General features: G+C 50.5%; 9 protein-coding genes across 9 annotated transcripts; 7 read left to right on the top strand and 2 right to left on the bottom strand.

The window, feature by feature from the left end:
• Positions 1-4,370: 4,370 nt before the first annotated feature.
• Positions 4,371-6,863, top strand: HO173_005100 (uncharacterized protein; the record flags this gene model as incomplete). The annotated part of the gene is made up of 1 exon (XM_037307018.1): positions 4,371-6,863. The coding sequence occupies one exon, from the start codon at positions 4,371-4,373 to the stop codon at positions 6,861-6,863; it is 2,493 nt and encodes an 830-aa protein (XP_037166142.1).
• A 2,432-nt stretch (positions 6,864-9,295) lies between these two features.
• On the top strand, positions 9,296-10,356 carry HO173_005099 (uncharacterized protein; the record flags this gene model as incomplete). Its single annotated transcript, XM_037307017.1, has 3 exons — positions 9,296-9,300; positions 9,378-10,303; positions 10,352-10,356. 3 exons carry the CDS (start codon positions 9,296-9,298, stop codon positions 10,354-10,356), a joined length of 936 nt encoding a protein of 311 aa, XP_037166141.1.
• Positions 10,357-10,797: 441 nt separating this feature from the next.
• On the top strand, positions 10,798-11,414 carry HO173_005098 (uncharacterized protein; the record flags this gene model as incomplete). Its single annotated transcript, XM_037307016.1, has 2 exons — positions 10,798-10,802; positions 10,844-11,414. 2 exons carry the CDS (start codon positions 10,798-10,800, stop codon positions 11,412-11,414), a joined length of 576 nt encoding a protein of 191 aa, XP_037166140.1.
• Positions 11,415-12,146: 732 nt separating this feature from the next.
• Positions 12,147-12,780, top strand: HO173_005097 (uncharacterized protein; the record flags this gene model as incomplete). The annotated part of the gene is made up of 3 exons (XM_037307015.1): positions 12,147-12,194; positions 12,245-12,338; positions 12,392-12,780. The coding sequence occupies 3 exons, from the start codon at positions 12,147-12,149 to the stop codon at positions 12,778-12,780; spliced, it is 531 nt and encodes a 176-aa protein (XP_037166139.1).
• A 968-nt stretch (positions 12,781-13,748) lies between these two features.
• On the top strand, positions 13,749-14,273 carry HO173_005096 (uncharacterized protein; the record flags this gene model as incomplete). Its single annotated transcript, XM_037307014.1, has 1 exon — positions 13,749-14,273. One exon carries the CDS (start codon positions 13,749-13,751, stop codon positions 14,271-14,273), a length of 525 nt encoding a protein of 174 aa, XP_037166138.1.
• Positions 14,274-15,988: 1,715 nt separating this feature from the next.
• Positions 15,989-17,899, bottom strand: HO173_005095 (uncharacterized protein; the record flags this gene model as incomplete). Its single annotated transcript, XM_037307013.1, has 1 exon — positions 15,989-17,899. One exon carries the CDS (start codon positions 17,897-17,899, stop codon positions 15,989-15,991), a length of 1,911 nt encoding a protein of 636 aa, XP_037166137.1.
• A 232-nt stretch (positions 17,900-18,131) lies between these two features.
• Positions 18,132-19,639, top strand: HO173_005094 (uncharacterized protein; the record flags this gene model as incomplete). The annotated part of the gene is made up of 6 exons (XM_037307012.1): positions 18,132-18,258; positions 18,309-18,327; positions 18,379-18,406; positions 18,461-18,934; positions 18,983-19,264; positions 19,367-19,639. The coding sequence occupies 6 exons, from the start codon at positions 18,132-18,134 to the stop codon at positions 19,637-19,639; spliced, it is 1,203 nt and encodes a 400-aa protein (XP_037166136.1).
• A 606-nt stretch (positions 19,640-20,245) lies between these two features.
• On the top strand, positions 20,246-23,295 carry HO173_005093 (uncharacterized protein; the record flags this gene model as incomplete). Its single annotated transcript, XM_037307011.1, has 6 exons — positions 20,246-20,555; positions 20,617-20,950; positions 20,998-21,517; positions 21,577-22,068; positions 22,122-22,370; positions 22,450-23,295. The coding sequence occupies 6 exons, from the start codon at positions 20,246-20,248 to the stop codon at positions 23,293-23,295; spliced, it is 2,751 nt and encodes a 916-aa protein (XP_037166135.1).
• A 622-nt stretch (positions 23,296-23,917) lies between these two features.
• On the bottom strand, positions 23,918-24,651 carry HO173_005092 (uncharacterized protein; the record flags this gene model as incomplete). The annotated part of the gene is made up of 2 exons (XM_037307010.1): positions 23,918-24,084; positions 24,141-24,651. The coding sequence occupies 2 exons, from the start codon at positions 24,649-24,651 to the stop codon at positions 23,918-23,920; spliced, it is 678 nt and encodes a 225-aa protein (XP_037166134.1).
• Between the last annotated feature and the right edge of the window lie 671 nt (positions 24,652-25,322).

Here is a 25,322-nt window from a genome sequence, read left to right as displayed (position 1 = left end):
TGCTGGAGCGTACAAACTTCAGCCGGTGTCAGGAAGATGATGTACTTGTTGAGAACTCGTCAGCTGAGCCATTACACATCCCGTTATCTTTTCGGTCGACCACTTTGCTTGGAGACCATACTAACAGCTTCTTAAGTAGGTGATTGGCCTGCTATCTCTTTCCAAGCATGCAATTCGTCTCTTGAAATGATGAACACTATTCACACTGTTTGAGCCGGGAAACGCCTTGTAACGAGGGCACCTTTCGGTGATGAACGTACAAACACTGAAAATTCTGATTTAATGAGGTATGTTACGAGACCCATCCCCTGCGTCTTCAGAAGTATGGCTGACAAGGTGCTAAGCCTGATTCACAGATGATGATTGCGATCCCACTGAAAAGCTATTCTCTTCATTTGATAGATCTGTGGCTGACTCTTGATTGGCTACGAAGTGTAGGCGCAGATAACAAGATTCAGCTGACCACCTCGTACGTACTCAGGTCAGTGGCCTTCCTTCTCTTCCATTACATACTACCTGATGAATCCAAATATTCGCTGTGTTCTTTCCGAGACACGTCATTGAAGAAACATATATTTCACCTTGGAGAACTGATACCTACTTCCCAAAACATAATCGCTTACGCATGATTTTCCCTCTGTGCAGAAGCTGATGGATTGCAGGTTGTTAACTGCGAGAAACAGACGTTCTTGCAGCTGCCGAGAAGCAAAAAGCCTTTCCATATTGTGGCGGCGGGCGTTAGGGATTGTGCAGGAGCAAAATCAGTCAATCGTGTCCATTTCGGCGTCTCTATAGCCATAGCTAGCGAATCATGACCATGCTTCTCCCACATGCTTCAGCGCTTGATGCATGCGTCTATTGACATATAACACACAAATCTTGCTACCGCCAGCCCCCAACCCTCCCCCTCATCCCACCGCTCCCTCGCCTCCTTCCTCCTCCAAACCTTCACCCTCCCCTCCCTATACCCCCTCAAAAACTCCCCCACCTCCCTCTCCCCCACCTCCCCCTCCCCATCCAACCAGCTCCCCTCCAACCCCTCACACCACTCCTCCCCCCTCCCTCTCCCCCTCCCTCAGCCTCTGATACAGCACCTTGGCACTCCACGGCGCCAACTCCCGATCCATCAGCGCCTGCTTCTCCCGCCACTGCCGCTCCAGCGCGTGCAGGCGCAGCAACTGCGACTGCGTCCGCTGGCGCAGGGCGAGCAGGTGCGCGCGCTGCGCCGTGAGGTGTCGGGCGAGGTTTTGCGTCCGCTCCAGGTGCGGGGGCAGGGGGGACGGGGTGAGGGATGGGTGCTGGAGGGAGAGGGAGCGGAGGAGGGGTTCGTTTTGCAGGGCTGCGTGGAGGGTTTGGGATCTGGATCGGTTCGGGGTTAGTCAGGGTGTTTAGGGGACGGTTTTTGGGGATGGGGATGGGGATGGGGTGGCGTACGGTTTGTCGAGGAGGATGTCTGGGAGCCAGTGCTCGGATGGGTTGGGCGGGGGAGGGTTGCTCGGTTGGGAGGATTGCGGGGGGGGTGCTGGGGTGGTGGTGGTGTGGGAGGGTGTTTGGGGGGGGACGGGGTGGACCGGTCGTTGTGGGGGTGTAGGATGGTGTGTATGAGGGCGTTGGGGCCATGGATTGAGGGGGTTTGGGCGGGGGGTGGGGGGCGGAGGATGGGTTGGTGTAGCTGGAGAGGGAGGTCGGGGCTGAGGATGCCATGGTTGGACTTCAATGGGGTATACGGGTGGGTGAGCTCTGATTCTGGTTGCCTTATCGATAAATTACGAGGTATCTTTAAATTACACTAGTGCCGTTGATAGGGAGATTTGCTGTGGCAGTGGCACCGTCGCCGTCTTTGCATTCCATGTTCTCTTTGCAGGCTCTGCATCAGGGTGAGTTGTCACGAAGATCGCTTGTGTTGTATTGGATCCACTTTATAAGAGTGTCCGTGCTCGATCCGTCAGCTATCAAGCGATTCCTCGTTCTTGTCCGTTTCATGCTCAACCCCAGTATTCAAGCAAGGCAATAGGGCGTAGACCGCCTTGGCCAGTACCATTCTCTACTTTATGGCATGCTATCTTACGTCGTCTTAGCTTGAGACTCTGCTGCCCAAGTTGCGTGTTGTCTCTATTTTGAGACTTAGTGCTGTTGGGTTCACTGGCACTACTTATCATGGTGGTCATCCAGAATGATTTATACGCACAGACTCCCCCCCCAAAAAATCCATCGTTTGTTTCCTATGCATGAAAATCCGAGGCTGAAGACCACGCGGATTGGGTCTTACCCAATCACCGTCATGTCAATGATGACCAACTTACCTACATCAAAATGTTGGAGGTGTCCAGAAATGGGTGGCAAAGACACCAAGGATGGCATGCTTACGCTTCGCCGAAAGCTTGAAGAGTCCACGTGCTTCATCCTTTGATGGACTAGCTGGTCAAAAGCGGTGGCGACTTCCTCTTACGGCCCAGATTGCATGCAAACGTTGATATCTATATAATGGAGGGTAGCATTTTCAGATACTGTGCCGCCGAACGATGCCATCATCATAATTGACATCCGAGGTCCGTTTGAACAGAGCTGATTTCGTTTGTCTTCTGATGTCAAAAGTGCGTGTCAAAATGTCCGATATGCTGAAGGCTTTGGCAAAAACCATGTGGCCTCAGGCGCATATTACCCCAGAGCTTGGCAACGACCAGGTTGTAAAGCTGTAAGCGCTTGAATCGCGACCCCAAAGCTTCAAAGCAGCGTCATGTTTCCGAAAATCCCGACATCGGGTCCTGTCGACTTGAGACAGGCTAAGTATGCAGGTGCCACGCCATTGCAAGGACTGCCCCTGAAGAAAAGATGGCGCCACCCGAGGCGCTCAAATCGCAAGTCGACATCGTTCTTCCGCCAGATGGGATCTTGCTCCCAGCAGGCCGTAGAAACATTACTGGTCCTTCTAGACGGTTTCCATATTCGAAATCCCGTCCAATAGTGTTTCAATAAACACTTATGAGACTGCGGATAGTACTCAACACATGCCAGGCACGAACAGCGCCTGTAGTAATGGTCCAACGGTCAAAATGAGAATCTGCGCTTGCGGGCGCCATGAGCTATTTATGGAGATGATACTTTCGAGATCGTCTTCGCCCGAGAAAGTCTCTCTTGTTGGCCGTATTTTGACTGTCGGCGATGTCCAACATGAACGCTGAGAGCCTGACTCCTTCCGAGTAAAAAGGAGCAAAATCGTCGCGAGAGACGAAAAAGGACCGATGATATGGTTGCATGTTGATTAGTGTTTACTATCTTTAAGGTACTTATGTATATATAGCATTTGGCAAGTCATGGCGATAAGTTCTTGCCCAGACTACGCCCATGCGTCCTAACTTGTCACACGTGGCGCAGAGGTCAAGGGCCATAAATAGCAGAGCATATTCCGCGAAATGCCAGCGATGAATATGATGCATGATAATTTCAAAATCTAGGTATTATTGCTTGCACACGATCATTAGAGATCGTCAGTTGGTCATAACGGTCGCATGTTTCAATGTTTGACTTGCATTTTGGCGTACCAAGGGTTGGGACTTGGGATAGTTGATCCCTCGTGGCTGTTGATCCTTCCCGCCTTTGAAAGGTCTTCCCCTTTAACCACGCAATTAGGGGCCACAATATGATCCAATAATGATGTGTTTTCGTAGTGTTTCTATCCCAATCATAAATGTAGTCAGCACGCCATCAAACCCTCTAATCCATCATCCGCCTCTCGCTTGCTCCTCTCTCTCAGGGCATCCGCACTGCATCGCTACGGGCCGGCAGCCATTTGGAACATTACCTGAATGATGGATTTTTCTTACATGCACAGAATGCAACCTGCCAGTATGACAATCCCTCGTAATGCAACCAGTTGATTCAGCATACGCCCTACTGAGCCTTGCTGAGCCCTACTGTGGAGGAATCGGCACGAGTTTCTGCGCTTGGCATCCTTGCATTGGTCGCTACCGAGGTGTTTCATCTTTGGTCGCTCTTTCCGCCTTGCCTTGCGGAACATCAACATCTCCACATCACCATCTCCTCCCACAACACCTCCCTTTCGACACTCTCCTGTTCTAAGAGACATACATGACATCACAGAATCCCATGATATACGGAGGCTGATGCGCATCGGGGAGAAAGGCTGGCAAGGGCAAAAAGGTTGGAGGAGTGAGGAAAGGAAGGGGCTTGCGAGACTGTACAGGCGACCCAGGGACAAACATTACGCCATTCAATAATCGACATGATACGATAGTTGTTTTCCATCGTGAACATACTCAATTCGCCACTGGCAAGCGCCTGGTTGCTCTCGCCATCACCTTAACCCATCCTTTGGTCCTGTGCAACCTGGGCGGGAATAACCCACAACAATGGTCGTTCCAGCGCCACCGGTACCATTGAACGACCATTGCTCCATAATATACAATGGCGTTCTCTACACATACCAAGCAAACGCTTTCCAATCGCTGGCCCTCCAAGATGGCGCAACCTGGACACAATTACCCATGGGCGTACCCACGAATGGCTCCACCTGCGTTGAAGGCGCTTACAACGATGACAACTCGCTTATTGTTGTAGGCGGCTCCACTTCGACTTCAAACTATCAAGGCATACAATCCTTTTCATTTTCTACCAAGACATGGACATCCCAGTCCCCTCTGGACGCCGTCGCTGCGAATCGAGTGGACCATGGCACTACATACCTACAACAATCCTCATCGATCCTCATGTACGCTGGTACTCAGAACAATGACTATGGGCCTTCATCACAAACTTTCCTCATCCAAACAACATCACCTTACAACGTTCAAGCCTTCAACTCTATTGCGCCACCAGTCATCTCACCGCTAGTGCTACCGTTTAATACTACACATGCATTGATGCTGGGAGGGGATCCGACGAACACGAAACTCTTCACGTTTGGCCCTGTCGAAGGGTGGCAGCAGCTGGATGTCAGCTTGCAGAATGCTTTGAGGGATTCATCCATGGTACAGGCTACGATATTAGACGGAAGCGATGGGAGCAAAGTACTGGAAATCTTCGATTTTAGCACATCGCCAAATCAGATCTCAACGCTTCTTCTACAAAATGCGACGAACACGCCACCATCTACTAAGAGGTCATACTCAAGATCCGCACACCACCCTGCGAAACGACGGAAACGGGATACGACATTAGCCGATAGACCAGCCTACAATAATACTCTTGCACCCCAGCAGACTCGAACGGGGTACTCGCTTGCGGAGGATCCAAAGTCTGGCCTGATCGTTGCATCGGGTGGAAACAGCCAAGATCCATTGGCGATATTTAATCAAACAGGAAACCAATGGGTTGATCCCAACCAGTTCTTTGGTGATGAACCAGCCCCGAGTTCAACGTCATCTACTCCTACCACAGCTGCGACAGGCACTAGTGCAAGCGGTACAGCTTCACCGAGCCAACAAGCAGCCAACACGAATGTACGGAACAAGTCCCTGACTATTCTTGGGGCTGTTCTAGGCGGCGTGTTTGGGCTTGCAGCTCTTCTAGTAATCCTTCTACTTCTCTTACGGTACTGTCGGAGGAGAAGAGACAAGAAGCGTGAGCAACAAGCAAACAGCTACGCACTCGAGGATAAAGCAGAGATGGACTTTCGTGATGTCGGAGCACCCTTTATGAAAGAGGCCGGAGGCAGCTTCGTTGAACCCGATCACAGGAGGAATAGGTCTGACAAATTGGGGGCTAGCGCCAACGCCAATGTCAAAGCTCAAGAGCGAGGAGGCGCGGCTTCTTCCCAATCGAAACGTGCACTACTTCATCACCAAGGTGACAGTGCCGGGAGTGCGCATTCGTTTTGGAGTCGTAGATCTCCAGAAAAGTCGCCGCCTACGATATCTGCACCCATCATGGGCCCTCCAATTGAGGAAACTCTGAGGACATCTCCGGATCCGAGGACCGACCCTCGAACAGACACGGGCTGGAGCAGGTATTTCATCAACAATAACTCCAAGGATCTCAATTCTATGCCGCTGGGGCATGACCAAGAAACAAGGCCGCAAACCTATTTCTCGGGTGAGGGTGAATCGGAATACGATTCATCCAACCCCCACGAGTCGGCTGAAGTCGAACCTCTCAATATTCGCGCTTCTCAAAATCCTTCGCTTTACCCGCCGAACTCTCGCGTCCTGTCTCCCACCGGTTTCCCTCACCCAGTTCAAGGGGTCCCTATCACGCACGGTACCAGACCGGACCCAAGAGATGAACCATCCCCGCCTTCGACCCTCGTCTCTGACATTGACGAAGAAGATGAATACGCAAGTCACTCTCACAGTGATGGACAGGAATCTTGGGATCCAGTAGCTTCCGCAGGCGAGCGAGGAAGTTCCTGGACAGAAGATCGACCGATCAGCGACTATGCCGACAGCAGGATGAAGGCGGATAGTAGAGTCCCCGTCGATAGCAGGGTCAACAGCAGGATTTATCCACATCCTGGCGAGCGGGTGCGAATACCAAACTTCCCGACCGTGCCCAATAGCCAGGGACCGTCAGGGGTGAACACTCCCACATCACCCGTTGATGATCCGAATAGAGGTCTGAGAAACGTTGCGTCTCGCGACTTTGCTCGGACAGCAAGTGGGAGACGGATTCCTCATAATGCCGCCGTGGCTAGTTACAGTGCGACTCAGGTGAGGGAGCGTGCAGTGCCTGAAGAAAGTACCAGCAGGCAGCCGGAGTATGGCGCAGCTCAAGTGCGGACGTTTCCCCGAAAGAAGGAGGAACTGGGGCCCAGAGGACGAGGAGGCAGGGAGACAGAGGACATGAGCTGGCTGAACTTGGGCACGAGTGCCGAGCAGAGCAACAATCACCTTCGTTTTGCGAGTTAATGAGCATCAACAGCACGCATTTGAAGGGTATGACAGTGGGGGCATGGGACCAAGGCGTTATCGGAGCACCATCGGCGAATACCAAATCAACACAAGAAAAGGGGAAGGATTTTAGAGCATTCAATTCTTACGATCATTAATCACACTGTACAATGTACCAACACCAATACCGACGACACAGGTAACGCTTAATCAGCATGCTGGTCTACTATTATCCATGAGGGTTTTGTCTTCTGGGAGGCATGCGGAAAAGTGGGAGGATGAAAGGGGTTGGACTAGCTGAGGCTGTTGGATGGGATGGATGATGCATGGCTGATGATGGAGATGAGAGGGAAGGAAAGGAGATGTATCCTAGCTGCATGCATGCGTATGAAGAAGGAATCAAAGTCTTGACATCTACGTCGCTTGCCCATGACGATCCCAAATCCAGCATCAGCTGCAAGCAGTAAGGTCAAGAGTGCTTGCTAGCAGTCGCAGGTGATTGCATAGCAAGGTACTGTACACTCTGTTGGCAATGTTTGCGTTGATTTTTCCTCATGGCCACGGTATCCTGCGCTAACCGCTTACAGCAAGCTTCAGCCCTATCAACCTCACGCTTTTTGGAGACTCTTCTTTTTCTCTTGACCGGCGAGATCTCCAAACGCTGGACACGCTTCTTGATGTACCATCCGGTGGGATTCTAAATGTGATAACGCCATCGCGCCGGTGCCGTCTATCTGCCGGTACGCTCTTGCGGGTCTGTTCCGTCGGTGCGAAGGAGGTTCGTCTTCGAGCTTTCCCGTTGACATTCGAGGGCGTCGGCGCGAGAAGTCGTGTGCGAATATTGTCTTGGATGGATCAGGTGCATAGGCGTCTGCTCATGGTTTTCTGGGTGGTCGGTTTCGATCAGATTGTGGGGGGAGGTGTTTGACGTGACTGCTGCCTCGTTGAGATTCCAAGAAAATCCTCCACGCGTCCACTTCCTCCCAAATACCTCCTCACTGTCTCGTCTCGTCTCCAGCTGGGTGTACAGAGGCTCAAGACTGCAACTCCTTGACGCCATGCTCCGCTGTTATAGAACGGTCCCTGAAGCGTGGATTTCGTTGAAGTCTCTGTTCATCTCCTTCAAGAGTTTTTGAGTAATCATCGAACACGATGCGCTGCACTAGCCATCGTCTTCGCGGCGTCCGCTATGCTTGTGATGTTGCCGCTCTAGGGCGGAATTGGGCTGTGGATCTGGCTATGCCTCGGCAGTCAGTACTCTGGTGAAGCGCGTTGCAGAGCATATGGATGGAGATAGGAGGCTTGGAGTAGGGTATGACGGGGTGGCACTGAGCTTGGAAGAGGGGGATGGCAGCGTCTATTTAAAGGGTGAGTCTGAAGCAGATTAACCGAGCTGTTTGGTAACGGAGCTTCAGATGATGCATCTTCCCCCCCCTTAAAAAACCTTTTTTTTTGCCCCCTTTTTCCCTTTTTAAAAAAAGTTTTTTTTATTTTTTGGAAAAAAAGGTGGGGGTTTTTCCCCCATCGAACAGCGAGACAGCCTTCCATGCTGTCCAGGAGATAAAGGGAAATGTAGCGCCGCTTTTATTTTATTCTATCTTTCTTCTACTCCAAACGGTCACAAGCCTCTGTCATCTCATCATCAGTAGAAGCTGCGACCCTGCAAGAGTAAGGAATACCGTTTGCAGACATGAAGTATTTCCAACACTGAGATATGAAGCGAAGGGCGGTAAGGTCATCAACATCTATCTCTATGGCAAGTCTAATGTATAAATTCAGGATCGAAGGCTTTGCCTATCGTTGGTCCTAGGAAAGAACCCAAGCCCTCGACGTTGATCTTCTGATCTCAGCTTGAGAAATGAGACAGATCCTGCAGGGACTCGGACTGACTTTGTGTAGGGTTTGAAAGCGATTTGTAGTAGTGCAAGCTGTGGTGGAAGGGTCTCAACCATAGGGCAGATCAACGAGAGGTATCATCCACTATCTGGGCTCTTTGTGAAGTATTTGTGACTGCTGCAAGTGGCTTTTAGGCCACTTTGAGCTTTTGATACCCCTTTTCTACCATTTCGAATTATGAAGCATAGTACTTGTTTTCTTACCGCATGGCAATATGGTGTCTTCTTCGCGGAGAAATTTGCCAAGGGAGACTTGCGCGAGCGTTGCTAATGTTCAGTGTGGTACGAGAATTGTCCCCCTCATCTGCATTCACCCTTCGATTCCATTGGTTGCAATCTCCGTCCATAGACTGCCTTCGGTCCCCGGACCGCTCAACCTCGGTCCTCGTGACTGTGAAGGCAATCTTACACCGCCTCTCATGTCCCATGATTTCCTTTCGTTTCGCCTTCGTCTTTTCCCACACACACACGAAACGTCTCCTTCACTTCTACTTGTTTCCCCCACTTTTAAGGCAGGGAATCAAAGTGTTGACACTTCAAGGAGGTCCGAAGAGAATGAAGTGAGTATTAACGTCACAATACACTCACCCTATTGGATCCTCATTATCGCTGACCATGAATTCAAACACCCTAACAGAACAGACCTAAATGGCCTCTTCCTCCAAAAGTGTGCCATCTCTGCCGAGTTACGGGTCGGAAGGGTCGAGCAACGACGTTTTCCCCCCAAGGAAGACCAAGCTGCACTCCCTGAGGCAGATGAACCCGCACTCCCTACCATCACCGCCATTCGCATCCCAGCCGACGGCACCCTACCCTGCTTGATCACCCTCCAACTCGTCAAGGCAACCTCAAACTACCACTATAGTCTCTACGACTCCAACCTGTTGCGCCACTCAAATGCCGATGACATGCGGGACATCAATCGTCACTCCTGTAAGTTTTTCAATCCAATGGTCGATGATGCCCAGATCGACCTCGATAAATTGTACGACTCGAGAGACAGTTTGTACGAGAAAGCGACCTGGAGCCTGGAAGAACTTGAAAATCATCCCGGTCTACATGCCCACTCATATGTCAAAGGCACTGACAAGTTTCTTGACGTCCCACTCGCCGAGAAAACAGAAGAACCTCATTTGACCTTCACACACGCCAGTCTACGCCTTCAGCCAAATGTCGTCGATCCATTCTGGGGATCTGGAGAAGCCTGGAATCACCGTGCCTTCCAACGACTGTACGCCGTCCCACGCGAGTATGCCGACCTGGAGATGATGACCGGCGAATACCACATCATGTACACTCAAACTCTAGGAATGGGCTTACATCCTAACAAATGGGCAAGAGATCGTGTATTTGGTGACGCTTTCGTGTTGAAGATGGCGAGTGGGAAGAATGACGAGGGCGATTGGTATTATGAGAACATGCCACAGAAAATTCTGCACTGCTCGTTGGGGAATCAGTGTTTGGAGACGCTGAGGAGTGTGAGACCGATTGCTTGGAAGTTTATGGTGGGTGAGAGAGGCGGTGGGCCACCTGGGGTGATCTCGCCTGGTACAGGGCTGAGAGGTATGGTCACCGGAGTCTATGTTACATGAGTCTCTGACTGTTTCACAGACTGAGGGGTTATGTTTGGAGGCTTAGTGTTTCAAGCGTGTTAGAAGCGCTGGCGGGCTACCCTTTCCATTATACAAAGCTGGTACTCCCTGATTAATATTGACTTTATACAACAGACAAATCTCTTCCCTCGTCGTCACTTTTCTTCTCACCCCGCTGTTCGTGGAGTAATCACAACACAGCATCACCATACATGATCAAGAGCATCATGATTTCTGGTTCACAAAGCAGATCAAGAAACATCGTCAGAGACATCATATCCGGGCTGATGTAAGTCTTTTACTTCACAGGTGCATCTTACACTGACAATCCAACTTCAGGACTCAGTGAATCCAGTGACGGTCCCCACATCTATTAAAGCTTACATCATTCCTGCTGACGGAAGTCGCCCGTACTTGGAAGAAATTCAACCACCGAAGAGCCTATCTTAACGCTCACTCGCCCCAATGAGGTCGATTCAGCAACTGGAGATATCCTGAGTTACATCGACAGGAGAGACGAAATCGCTTGGTTGTTCTTACACTTGCCTGAAGATGTTCTAAAGGACGGTGACGAGGGAATGCCCAAAAGCTTAGAGGATCTGCGCCGTAATGAGGGGGTTTATCAGCCTAATATTCGCCTCTTACCCGACACCCGCTTGAGATGGAACGATGAAGGCTGGAAAAAGCGCGGCCTGTACGGAATGGTTGGATATCATCTGTTCTATACACTTACAAAAGGAGAGCCTCTGACTCCGAATCCATACGTTGCTGGTAAAGTGTCCGGCGATATGTTCCTTCTGCAAGCTTCGGATGACATCGATAGCGGTTGGCGGCGGTTCTATGTGGACGTCAGTTCCGAAATAGGGTTTTCGAGCCAGGGGGGGAAGACATATATTGAAGACCCTCACATTGGTCGTTTTGAAATACAGATGAGGAGCGTTGAGCAGCTTGGGGGATCATGGACGCGCTACTACTTTGTCCTTACTGTCGGATTAAGCATGCCGGTTTTACAAAGCAATTCTACGACAATAGCCTACAACCTGTTCTCTCCATGGTCATATTTCAGCGCTGAGACGTCGTAGTATCCCTCGTTTCAATCCTGACTCTATTCGGCGGCTCCTCTACCGCCCAGTCATCGTATCCCGAGATCATGGCGGATTTAAAATTCCTGGAGAGATGCCTCGATTTGCTTGGCAGTATTTGTCCCCGCAGAGAGTTGTGAGAGTGGATTGGGCAGCACAGCAAGGCGGTCAAGTCTCGGAGAGCTGAAACATATTGTATATCTTTGATATTGGTTGGGTAGGCATGCCTGTTTCACAAAGAAAGGCATCTTCTAAAGGTACATGTCCGAAGCATGAAACTCATATGCAATCATCTGCCACCGCTGAGATGTTGCATTATGCCTTGTTTGAAGACTCTCTTCAGGGTATCCGTGGACGCCCAGTCATCGTGCCTCTTTCGATCTTCAAACCCTTGACGTGCTTCGTGCCATCTGATACGAAACGCACAAGCCATGACATCTGCCTAGACGTTCCAGGCAGTGCATGAGTTTCACTTCGCCTTTTGTCGGGCAGTACTCTTCCACTACATAAGCCCGCTCTTTCCCCGTTGCTTTTGGCTTCACGCATCACACAAAATCTTCCTCTATCCTCTTTCCACTTCTCATCTCGCTCCACACCGAACAACCGCAACACACCGTTGCTTTTGACATCAGACATCACATAAACTCTTCCTTTATCCTCTCTCCCGGTCTCAACTCGCTCCCTGTCAGACAGCCGCATCACAGCGTCATCCAACTCATCGTCAACATCATCATGGACGCCCCAAAACAAAATCATGATGACGGTCCTACGCTGAAGACAGTAAGTTATCAAGCTCTCATTCGCATCCTACACTAATGACTTTACTTCAGCGCTCCGATGGCCCAAAGGCAGAGCCTGAAGAAACGGCTCCCTCCCGTGTCCAAGTGTTCGTTCTCCCTGCCGATGGAACCTCCCCCGTACAGAGTTCCTTCCAACCATCGATACGATTACAAAAGTGTACTCGTTCCCCGGTACAGAGTTCCGGCCTGTCATCAACCCGTCTAGCGAAACGTCCTCGGGCCCCGCTAGACGCGACGACACAACTCAAGCAAATGCGAATGACCACGTGGTGACCAACTCCCAACTCACGCTACCTGACCCTTGTCACGGACACTGGCCCGCGGACGCCTGGGAAAAACGAGGCGTATTCGGAGGAGGTTTCTTCCACTTCTTAGTCACGCATCTGGATGAAGGGTTGCATCCCAATCCGTGGACGAAGGGGATATTCTTCGGCGATGTCTTTGTCCTGGTTTTTTTCGGCACCACGGGTTCACCGGTACTTAAGGACATTTTCCCCAAGGCCGAGGCCACGCCAGAGCTAGAGTCGGCCCTTTTGCAGCTTGTCCCTGCCTCCTTTTCGGCTTGAGTGGCTCAGGATCTTGCTTGCGAGATTGGCACAGCAGACTTGGAGGATTGAGCGGCATTGAGGAGCTTAGGCGATGTTGGCGACTTAGATATGTTGGATGCGCTACTACACTGTCCTTACTGCTGGGTTTAGCATGCCTTTTTCTCGGAATCATCTTGCATATACTGTCTCTACTGTTTGTTAGGCGTGTCCGCTTCACGGAGTTGTCGTAGCAATACTGTCCTTACTGTTGGGTAAAGCATGCATAACTGGCGAGATCGTCACAATAGCACTGTCCTTCCTGATGGGTTAGACGAGCTTTCTTGCTCAAGAAAAGCAATAAGCAAGACAGCGTCCCAGTATGATTCTTACTACAACCATATCCAGTATCCCTTGTCACAAAAGTGACTCTCTCCGACACGTGCTTTACTGTTTGACCATTCTACCCTCTTGGGTCCCTGTAGACCTTTTGCCTATGACATGACAACCCATCAACGAAACAATCAGCTAAAACATATGTTTGGAAAGTCGTTTCAGGCAGCGCTGAAGCCTCACCGAATGTCTTCCGGGCAGTCCCTTCTCTTCAACTTCTGCCTCGGATCTACTGCCTGCGAACTCGAAGACTTGACCAAGACAAGACGTATCGCCAATGCATAGGTTAGAGAATGTTTCCCCAGGTTTCAGACTGTGACTCTGTTTTTCTGCTTGCCTTTCGGGCAGTCCTCTCTTTCTCTATTTAAGATCAGTCCTTCTCCCTCGTTCTTGTTTCTGAAAACATACAACTCCTTGTACATCCTCACGGCCCAATTCCCATCCCATTCGCGATCACATCACCACAGTACCATATCGTGGGAGACACCATCAAGAAGATACCAAACACATCATTAAAAGACATCTCAGCCAGTCAATGTAAGTAGTGGATCTCTCAGATGCACATTTTACTCACTGTTGAACTTTGGCGCCTCAGAGACCCTCGAACTAGACACAACATGACGGCTCCCACGCACGTCAAGGTCCTCGTTCTTACTCAAACAGGACCCGATTATCTAGAATACATCAAGACTGTGGACACGCCTAACAGACCGCCAATCCCGCCCACTGATCTGGACCCTAAACTTCGAGCACTTCTCGAATCCCAGATGCCGACAGTCACCTCTCATCTCTATCACGGTACCAAGCACGCCGATTACTCAGACGTTGGTCCTCTACCCGACACTCGCCTACATCACTGGAGCGAGAATGCCTGGGCGAAACGTACTATGATATGTCTATCCAATTATCACGTCTTCTGTACCCTTCAAAAAGGAGAAACTTTGCTCCCCAACCCATGGTCGGGGAACATATTCTCGGGCGACATGTTTATTCTGAAGTTGTCCAATACTGAGGGTCCAGATGGGCGACGGTTCTACGAGGACATCGATCCTGGTACTACATTTGGGGAGATTTTGCTAGTCGATGCCAAGGTAGCGACTGTTTTCGTGGAAGCAGTGATGCCAGGGGCTGAGTGGCTTTGAGGACTTCACGCGACGATGGGAGGTATCCGCAACGATGGAGAGCTGGGAGTAGTGGACGGCCTATACTGTCTTTACTGTTTGGGAAGCACGTTTGTTTTGCGCAGTCATCATTCGTAATACCGTCCTTACTGTTGGGTCAAGCATGCATGTTTAGCAAGGTATCACACATAACACTGTCCTTACTGTTGGGCTTAGAATGCTGGTGCTGCAAAGCCATCGGACGCAACACTGTTTTTACTGTTAGTTTGAGGAAGATTGTTTAGCGGAGTCAACATACATAATAACACAAAAGAGGTATGACACTCCCAAATCATAATCTCTCGCTGCCAATTGGCGCAGCGTGACTTGTACTTCTCAAAGTCCTCGACCCGTGATTGACATCCTCGTCCCGTGATTGACGTCCTCGTGATCAGGCATTCTCCAATCCCATTCGCCCTCCAACCCCGCTGCCTGCTAACCCTGGAAGCACACGCGTCCCTTGCATCTCCTGCATTCCTTTCGGCGAGCATTTCTAGCAAATCATATATGCTTGCTTCCGCCTAGGGTTACATGCCTGATTTCATGTATGCGGTTGTTGATCGGGTCCGCTCAGATACAACACAGAAATTAGCTGCTGCATCCTTCCTTCTCTCCCAGTCTCGCTCGGATTCGCGCACTGAGGGAATCAGAACACTTTGATTTGATCATCATCTCCGGGCGCACGGTCCCTACGGTGTGATTCGGATTGCTATCGTGCCTTCTCCATCGGCTTCAATTGCTAACACCTTCCTCAACCGTCACGTTCGCTGAGGATTTGTACCAGGACGTCAGAAAGCGCTGGTCTTTGGCCCGAGCAGCTCCGCCTTATCTGCCAAGCTCTTTTGCGGGGAAATGCTGGGCGTTTCTGGCTTCTTCTACGCCAGTCAGTATTTTAAAATCTCAGTCCCCTCGCATCCCACCATTCGAATCTCAAACTCCAACAACCCGCCCTCAGAGTAGCGTACCCTCTAGCCCACAGCTCCCTTACCTTCAGCCGAATTTTCCTCGGATGCCAGTGGAATACCCCACCGACGGGGCAGGAACCTTTCCCCCTCGGACTAACCCCCCTCGAGATGTCGCCAAAAGTAGCAAAAAGTGGGCGATCTCCTCGAAAGCTGGTCCCCAGTCTCCTCCCTCCTTGGGAGAGTCGACACCGGCTCAAACCCCCCAAGAGATCTCAAAAATTCTCCACGACTTCCTAAAGAGTCTCCCGGGGGCCACAGAAGCGGGTCTGGGATGGCAGTAGAACATGCCACTGACGGGGGCAAAAACCCCGACCGACCCCTCCAGCGGATGCCCCTCAAACGGTCACCGCAAACGGCGGAATCCCAGCGGAATCCTCAAGACTTCACCCCCAAGCTCTCCACTCAACCTCCTGGGGTCGGAGTTACCGCGCGCTAGGACTTGTGGGATTAGATTGAGCCAGGATTTTGCATTGGCATGTTTTCGGGCTTCTTCCCCTACCAAAAGTACCGACTCTCAATGTTTCTCCGGACTCCAGTGTACTTCATGGCGGCGGGAAGGGGGTTGTAAGCTGAGAAAGTAGGAAGATTTGATAGCAAAGAAGCCAATGATACACAATCGATGGGCGATTACCCGTAAAAATGAATTGCATTCGCCAGAAGAGCAGATTCTCCTTGCGCCATGCTACCATTCCCAGCGCCAGATGCTACGATTTCGTCAAGGAAGAAGGGATTTCAACCTTCCCTTTTCGCCATCTTTTTGACTGGCAGCCCGGGTACTTTGAACCCTCCACTGTCTGTTACAACTCCATTTGCATTAGATGCAGCAGCACCCCCAACCTGCGTGAAAGTACCACCCTTGAACCACCGATCATCCTCCTCAGCTAGCTTCCTTTTCCGTTCAGCCTGCATCTTAGGATCCACAAGCTCCAGTCCTTGCACAGGCGTGAAAGCAATGCTACTCGCAGTCCCGCTCGTGCCAGCCCCAACGCCAGCTGTTCGTAAGCCATGCTGAGCGAAGGTGTTGCCACCAGACTGTCCAAATCCGCGAAGGGAGGTTGCGGTACCTGAACCAAGAGGCGTTGCAGTGCCCCATCCCTTGTTGTTTTTGCTGAGCTTGGCTTTCGTTCGCTGATCGATTTGCTGAGAGCGGATGCGGCCCTCATTCGCCTGGCCGATCATACCGAGACCTTTCGTGGTCTCTGCATAACCGACTTCTTTCTCCTCCTTACCAAATGCCATCCTGTTCTGCGCTTTGCGAAGGTCAGTCATTGCCGTCGCTTCTTTGGCTTTGCGGGCACGTCGGCCACCACGTTTTCTAGATGGCTTATCATCTGGAGCAGGCAAAGCTCGAGGACCTTTATTAGGGGGAGGTTCTGTGAGTTTTTCGAGGCGGTCTAAACAGTCCGATTTGAGCTGTTCGCCGCTGGAGCCGTCAGGGCTATTGTGAACACGATCAACGCGAGCTGCGAGGACGACTTTTGCAGCAACTATACGCATGGCCTGGCGCTTGAGGTCATTGGGTATGCCTTTGATTATGGGAGAATGATAGAGGAAGCCTTGCTGCCGTACACCAACATTAGTGGCAAAGCCGGTCTGTGATTGCTTCTTCGATCCAAGAGGAGGTAGATTGCACGCCGGGGTCTTCGCAAGGCCGGTCAAACCTCCAGCAAAGTTGAGCAGCTGCGCTGCAGTGAGGGAGCCGATAAGCGCTGTGAGATTCGGTGCGAATAGATTCATCCTTGATTGAACGTATTCGGTGAGTACTCTCTTCGCTCGATCCAAGGATAAGGTCATCTCGCAAGCTCTCAAAACTCTTTGCAGCTCTGCCTCTGTCATTCTTCGTCCTCTCGACGTGGTAGCCTCGACAGTAACAACCATGAGCGAAGGTCCGTCTAAGATCGACTTCAGCGATGCGCTGACGATGTTATCGGTCTTCTGCGCAAGTTCTTTGATGTTATCCATGGGCCCGTTGCTAATGATTGCAACAGACTTGGCGTAGTCGAGAGGGTTTGTAACGAGTGTCTCCAGCTCAGGGAAGCGGATTGAGTAGTGGTCGCGGATGTACTTGTGCACCAGGATTATCTCATTGTCAATTGACGTGGAAAGCGTATTGGACTGTGTGAGAAGATGATACTCCGGATTGTCTTCGATTGAACCAACAAAAGTGGTCTGCTGCCCAGGTGGACGATTTTGGTAATGGGAGATTTTCTGAAGGCGACGGGAAACGTCAGGGCTATGTCCACAGAAAATGTAAACTTTGGTCTTATTGTAGAGCAAAAGAAGGACCAAGAGACAAGCACATACCTGTAATACTGGTTCCAGCGTCTCCATCAGACCTGCAACACTTCGCACATCATTCACTCCCCCAAGTTGCATCTTCTCAACCTTGGCCTTGGCTTCTTCCTCATCTTCGACGTTTGCAGCGGCGCCAGTCGCTCTTACACCTCCGAGAGCTGTTTCTTCATCCTCGCTCACATCTTCTTCGTCTCCATCTAAGACCATAGACCCTTCAGGAGCTTGAGCTCGGCCGTTGGTTGCGGGCGGTGTCGCGTCATCTCGAAGGAATCCGTTCTGCTGCTCACCCTCACCTTCAGAACCTGAGTCCTCAAAATCATTGAGCAGCTCGTCAGCTAGTGTAGACATGGTAGATGACTCTTGTGGGTGAAAAAGATTCGATTCTACTCTACAATTTTTCAAGTTTGACGTCGTTCAAACTCCAGTGTGAATCAAGCCTTGGCACGGCCACTAACGGGAATGCCCGAGCTTCAACGGGCAAACTTCGGCGGAAGCTGAGATCAGACAAAACAGTCACAAAGTCCATTGCAGATGCGCCCTTCTCAGAAACACATCCAACGAGCTGTCAATTTCCTCTAAAATGGCGGAACAGTTGAGTCGGGAGGAGAGGCTCAAGCTGATCTATCAGAATCTGCAAGAGGTCCTGAAACCTGAAATTATCGAACAAGTCGTTCTCAAGGAAGATAGACCTCTGAAGATCTACTGGGGTATGGCGAGGCTCGACCATTGGATTTGCTGCAATCGTTGACTCTTATAGGTACTGCGACCACTGGTCGGTAGGTACACCAGGATTCAACCCCCCGAGACTCCGATCTCTGACATGACAGACCTCACTGCGCCTACTTTGTGCCCATGGTAAGCATCACACAAGAAAGAATCTACAGGTCTCTGACTGATGATGGATAATAGGTCAAACTCGCTCACTTCCTTCGTGCCGGCTGCAAAGTCAAGATACTTCTCGCCGATATTCATGCCTTCCTTGACGCGCTCAAAGCCCCAATTGAACTGGTCAAGGAACGCGCGAAGTACTACAGATTCGTTATAACCTCCCTCCTCAAGGCTATCAATGTTCCCATAGATCAACTGGAATTCGTTATGGGCAGCGACTACCAAACCTCGAGCAATTACACCATGGACTTATTCAAATTAAGCTCGGTAGTCACGGAACACGACGCAAAAAAGGCAGGCGCCGAGGTAGTGAAGCAGATGGATAATGCTCCGCTGAGCGGTCTCATTTACCCTCTAATGCAGGCGCTGGATGAGCAGTACCTTGACGTGGATGCACAATTTGGCGGAGTGGATCAACGGAAGATTTTCACATTGGCTGCGGAGCAGCTTCCCCGGATCAACTATAAAGAGCGAGCTCATCTCATGAATTCAATGGTACGATGCAAGCCTCTGGACTGTATGCGATGACTCATATAAGAATAGGTACCTGGTCTTGCGGGAGGGAAGATGTCTGCATCTGATCCAGAATCAAAGATCGATATACTGGACACACCTGATGCTGTCAAGAAAAAGCTAAAGAAAGCATACGCTGTGCCAAAAGAAGTGACGGACAATGGTCTGATCAGTTTCGTGGAGTATGTCTTGTTGCCAGTCAGCGCTTTGAAGACCGAAGGTAAAGGCAAATTCGTGGTGGAGCGGAGAGAAGGAGAACCCCTGGTCTATGACAGCATCGAGACGCTAAAGGATGACTACACAGCTGATACAGTAAGTCACTGATTTTGGGCCCCTTAGTCCAGAATTTCATGTGAATTATACTAGAAACTGTACCTGTGTGTCGCCGATACAATTCAGCTGACCATCTGATAGCTCACACCACAGCTACTGAAGTCGGGCGTGACCGACGCACTCAATGCGCTCCTTGAACCCATACAAGCAGAATTTAAGGCGTCCAAGGAATGGCAAGAGGTAGAACAGAAAGCTTACCCTCCGCCAGAGGTGAAAAAGAAGCCGAAAAAGGAGAAGAAACTAGGGGATAGGTTCCCTGGTGTTATTAGGGACCAGGTGAAGCCTGATGATAAGGTGGAAGAGGAGCAGCAGAAACACGAGGAGAACTTGGTCACTGGCCTTTCCAAGCCTTGATTGCTATGGAGAAGCTTGACCTAGCGGCTTGCAAAATCAACAAGTACCAAGTCATAGCATCCACGCTCGTGACAGATCAAAAGATGGACACCTGCAGCTATGGAGGACAAATCTACCTCACCAGAATTGCCTAAGCCTGTTTGAGCAACAGATATCATCTGTTGAGCGATGAAACACAGAGGGTTCAGCTAATCACGAAACCCTGCGCAATCCTGCCGTTTCCTGCTGCAGCCTCGTACTCGCAAAGGTGGACGGCAACGTCTAGGTCATGGATACAGATCTAGCAATGATAGAGTAACATCGAACTCGCCTGTTAGAACTTTGACGGATTGGCAGCCTCGAGCTCGACCAATTGTCTTCAATCGTAGAGTGACTTTCGTATTCGCATTATCAGTAATCTTGCAGCTCGGTTGCATTTCCTGATGCGGCGGCGGGCATGCCGATTCCAGTAGGGCTGATTTGGCTTGGCTTGGCGGGGGTTGATCATGTACAAGCAGCGAGTACAAACATTTAACACTTCCCTTTGCCTGCACTTCTCCCTACTCAATTGTCAAGAGCCACTGTCTTGTTTTCTAGGCTACTCATCCTTTCCATTCATATCCGAACATGACCTTCAACGCGGTTAACGACGACGACGGCTACTTTAACGATCTCTCCAGGCAGCCGCAATTGGAATCGCAAGATTCGTTCAGTCCTCACGACCAGAATGGCACCGATGCTACTGGAGAAGAAAACGGAACGGCGAAGCTAAAGCGTATTGCGTGCGTGATATGCAGAAAGAGGAAGCTGAAGTGTGATGGGAACAAGCCAAAATGCGCGACATGCGCCAGACTTGGACATAGTTGTGCATATGATGAAGTACGGCGAAAGAGTGGACCGAAGAGAGGATATGTCAAAGATTTGGAAGCACGTTTAGGTCGGTACACTCTCTGCCTTTGGCTTGGGATCTTTGGGCTGATGCTGTCTATCATGCGTAGCGCAAGTCGAGGGCAAGCTGAAGAATCAAGATAATAAAAAATCTAAGAACACGAGTGAACCTGAGCAACATGGAGTCCCGGAAACTGTCTTCGAGATCGGAGAGTCTATGGGTATGCAAGCAGGAATGCAGCAATCGATGCCCAGTGTATCTTACGATTCCATGCCCACCAACGACCCCATCATGCTACCTATGACGAATTTGGCTTCAGAGATGATGCCAGACTCAGAGTTTGTGCCACAGATAGATCTCAACCTCGATCAGAACTTTTCTTGGGAGATGATAGGTCTTGGTCTGGAAGAACCAATGCCCACGCAGGAAGCAGTCGATGAATTGTATGATCTCTGGGCCCCCATATCGGGGCATGCTGACAAGACCACAGAACACAGGTCTTTTTCGATAAGATACATACCTCTTTACCGATGATTCACAAATACCGGTATTATACTTCCATGAATCTAGCTCCTGACAGGCGCCCACCAATCTGCCTACGATACATAATGTGGTGTCACGCAGCCTCCATTACAGACAAATACATGCACCACCAGGATATATTCTACAGACGGGCACGAAAGTACATCGAGCTTGATGAGATGAAAGGCCAAGGCGAAGCGTTCGTATCCCTTGCACACGCACAGACCTGGACCCTCATTTGCGCGTACGAATTCAAGATGATGTACTTCCCAAGAGCTTGGATGAGTGTCGGTCGCGCGGCACGAATGGCTCTCATGATGGGCTTGAATCGAGTAGACGGTGTCGGCTTGGACGTGAAGCAATGTCTCCCGCCGCCAAGAGATTGGACAGAACGTGAGGAGCGGAGAAGGACGTTTTGGATGGCTTACTGTGTAGATCGGTACGCTAGTATCGGCACAGGCTGGCCAATGGCGATTGATGAAAGAGATGTAAGTCTTCGCTTTGAGAGGATTGTACCAAAGTAGACCCGGCATTAACATCACTTCAGATCATGACCTGCCTCCCAGTCAGCGAGGAGGCTTATGAAAGCAGTACAGCCCAGAAAGCGCCAACATTAGAGGAAGCCATGAGACCTCAACAAGCATCCCAGCTTTCATCTTTAGCCGGACTCGTGCTCGTCACCCACTTTTTTGGACTCAATCTCACCCATCTTCACCGCCCGGAACCCAACCAACAAGAACACGACATGAATGGACCATTCTGGAAGCGGCATCGCACTATGGATAACGATCTGCTGAAAACGGCTCTCCAGCTTCCTTCGTATCTCCGGCTGCCCTCGGGTATAAGAAATCCCAACATTGTATTCCTGAATTTCGCCCTCCACACTTCCACAATATGCCTCCACCAAGCAGCGATATTCAAAGCAGAGAAGAACCAACTACCAGACAACATAACTGAGCAGAGCAGAACTCGGTGCATTTTGGCAGCAGCGGAAATAGCCGGGGTGATGCGTTTGACCAGTCATATAGATGTTGCAGGCGTGAGTTAAACCCCCTCCAACTACATGAAGCCATCATTGCTCACGACAGCTAGATGAACCCTTTCATGGCTTTCTGCCTCTATGTTGCCGCTCGTGTCTTTGTTCAGTATCTCAAGAAGATGCCCAATGACCAGGAAGTTCGACAGTCCCTGGAATTCCTCCTAGCCGCCATGCGAGCGATACAGAGGAAGAACCCCCTTTCAGAATCATTCTTGGTCCAATTGAACATGGATATCGAGGGGAGCGGTCTAGACATCTTTTTGCACAATCCGGACTACACGTCACGATATGTGGAAGGAATGGTAAGCAGCCTTTATCTTGTTCACTGACACTCATCGCATTAAGCTTTAGCCAAATCAACACATACTGACTCAATGCCAGGACTCGAGCAATCTGCCGGCCGATTACGCCGGCAGCAAGACTCACTGCTCCCCTGTCTTCCACATCTCAGAAAAATCTGAAGATGGCCCGTCTCCCGGCGATAATCGATCCTCTGAAGACACACGATTGCCAAAAGACGACGCCAAGAAAGAAAGCCCAAGAGTCCGCACAGAAGATTCTCGCCAGCGAACATATGCCTACCGCAAAGTCGACGTCATTTCCCGAATGCATGGCACACCTCGACCCTTCTTTCCGGAAAATGTGCAATCCCATTCCTATCGGCCTCCAGGTGAAGTTCAAAACAAGCCCGACGCCCACTCTCAACGATATGAGAAAATCTTTCCAAGCGACGACTGGAATCAAGGCAACATCGCTACGGTGGCGGGCCGTAACTCATTTACGGATAACGACAAGATCAACGCCACTAATGCGAACAATCGGCACTTGGATACCGAAATGGCCGACCAGTCCGCCAATTCCCGGGGTCCAACGCCGCAGTCGAACAGCAGTTATAATCACTCGTCATCAAATACATCATACTCCCCATCGCAGGGACATGAGGATGACCAAACTACGTCCAGTACTGGCGGAGGAGGTAATTACATGATGGGATTCGCACCTCCCACTCATAGTACCATCTTTACTGGAGAGGGTGTCAAACACGCAATGAGCCCGCCAGCACAACAGCAAGAAGATCCTTTTAAGATTCCAGCGGGCTGGGACATGGGGACGGGGATGACGCCCGGCTCGGGAATGACTCCTGGAAGTTTGACGGGCATGACGTCGGACGGTGGTTGGGAGAAGCTTATGGATAGTATGGGGTGGGAGACGGGGAGGACTGGGTGAAGAAGAGTGGGAGAAGATATCTTTAGAAACGAGACGGCTGCTGATTAGCGATGTCGGAAGGCTCGTGCTAATCACCTGATGCTGGTTCGTTGTTCGAATCGTCCTTACACGCTGCTAATGAACATTTATCAAAGGCCTGCACATACTTCACTTAGAGCTGTACTATACATGGTAGCAGGATAGCTTCATATTGAGAAATTATCACCGGAACTTCCCACTCTACCTACATATCAAATCTGGAACTGCCTAACAATACAAGTTACGAGTAATCATTCCAAGATTGAGAGAAGCCGCCCCCGGTGGAAGGGGGGTCCTTGCTGGTGCAGCCACCACGCTGAGAGGACATCTTGTGGGCCAAGACCTTGCGCTAGTGGACTAGGAAAGAGGAGATCAAGGTTCTAATGGGTTCATTTTGTGGGAGGCACTGCTTCAGATGTGATTTTAGCGAAAAAAATGCGCAATACCAGCGTAGCCTCCGGTGCCTGGAATGGTAGCATGTTTTACCCCCGAGGTTACGTCCATTTCATCTATGTCATTAGCATCAATGGAAAGGAAATTCGCACGCTATGCAACGCTCTTCTATGCCCATCTATGCGTACGTAGACCCGGGCGTTGGTGCGGGTCAATCTTCCCACGGTGTGATACTCCATGCCCCGGCGCCATCGCCAATCTCGAACCTCAACCGCTCCAGTTTCCACTCCGTGTACATGTTTACGGTTGCTCTCATGGCCTCTTTGTGTCCCGGACCAACACTGGCCGGGCGCGCGTCTGCGAAGTTGCGCCATATGCCTGCCTAGAGTGTCAATGTCTGGAGATCTGGCCCTTGGGAATGGCAGAATGGGTACATGTTGCCAGGTTCCTCCCGTTTTCGTCGGGCAGTCCGAACCAATACTTCAATAATCCACCGCTTTTGGTTGCTTCCATGTGGGATTTCTGGTCGAGCGCACCGAGGTGCGTGCGGTCAGTAGTTGGAGGAACCTGGGATCTGAAGACCACTATGTAGAAATGTTGGCGCTTCCATTGGTATTGTGAGAGCTCGAGTAACGACTTTAGTCGGTCCATCACCGCCTCCCAGTTGAATGATTGGTGGTAGGGGGCCGTAGCGTAGTCTCCTCGGACGGATTGGAGGACTGTCAGTGCCCTGGCTAGAAGTCTCTGTGACTCTTCGAGTGTTCTCAAGTCAAGAAGATGCTGTAAAGTAGTGTATGGGGAGACGACAAGATGGCTTCCGAGATCGGGCTGTTGACGATCATCTGTTGGCAATGCAGGGTCTTGGCGATCTGAATGGGCTCTTGGGAGAGAATCATTCCCAATGGCCCATGGCTCTGAAGGGGAGTGTAACGCTACTTGCAACATCTTGTAAAGGTACGACAAATCACCAGAACAGAGTTGTTCTGGTTGAGGAGCAAGAGATAAGTAAAGACGGGGGGACAGAGAAGTACGAGGTACGAGGTGCATAAAGAATCGTAGAATCCCAAGGAAATATTTGCCAATTTGGAATGAGCTTAATGTGCAATGGGCAACTGGGTACCTACGCCATGTGGCCCTGATAAGGCGCGATAGAAATAATGCGAGAATCAGCTCAAAGCACGCAATAGTAAGGGGCATGAACGATGAATACTATCGGACAGATGTGAATAGCTTCATGACTGATAGCGACTGATGCAATGGAAATATATCAGTAATCACCACGAAATACGAGCGCAGGATGCCAGCGCCTTTGGACATGGCTGTACGGATGATGGGGACTTTCTCAATGTTGTGAGAAAATGATGCCACCATTTCGACGGCGGAGCGTTCGTAGCTTTGATGATGACCGTTAGAGTAAGGACACACTTACCCTCCTCAATGGATCATCAAAAGGGGTGTTGATGGAATAGAAAGAGACATCAAAATGACAGAAGTCTGACCACACTCGCCATCGGGTGAACATCGGTGCTAATACTGGGCTAAAACTCTTCAGGTTTAGCTTATATCATTCGACCTCGGCCGATACGCATGCAGGGAAGAGCTAACATGTCGCCGCC

The sequence above is a fragment of the Letharia columbiana genome (assembly GCF_014066305.1).
Source record: "Letharia columbiana isolate WasteWater2 chromosome Unknown Sc0000013_s0, whole genome shotgun sequence".
Taxonomy (NCBI): domain Eukaryota; kingdom Fungi; phylum Ascomycota; class Lecanoromycetes; order Lecanorales; family Parmeliaceae; genus Letharia; species Letharia columbiana.
The sequence above is the reverse complement of the archived record's forward strand: the minus strand, read 5'-3'. Positions and strand labels throughout refer to the sequence as shown.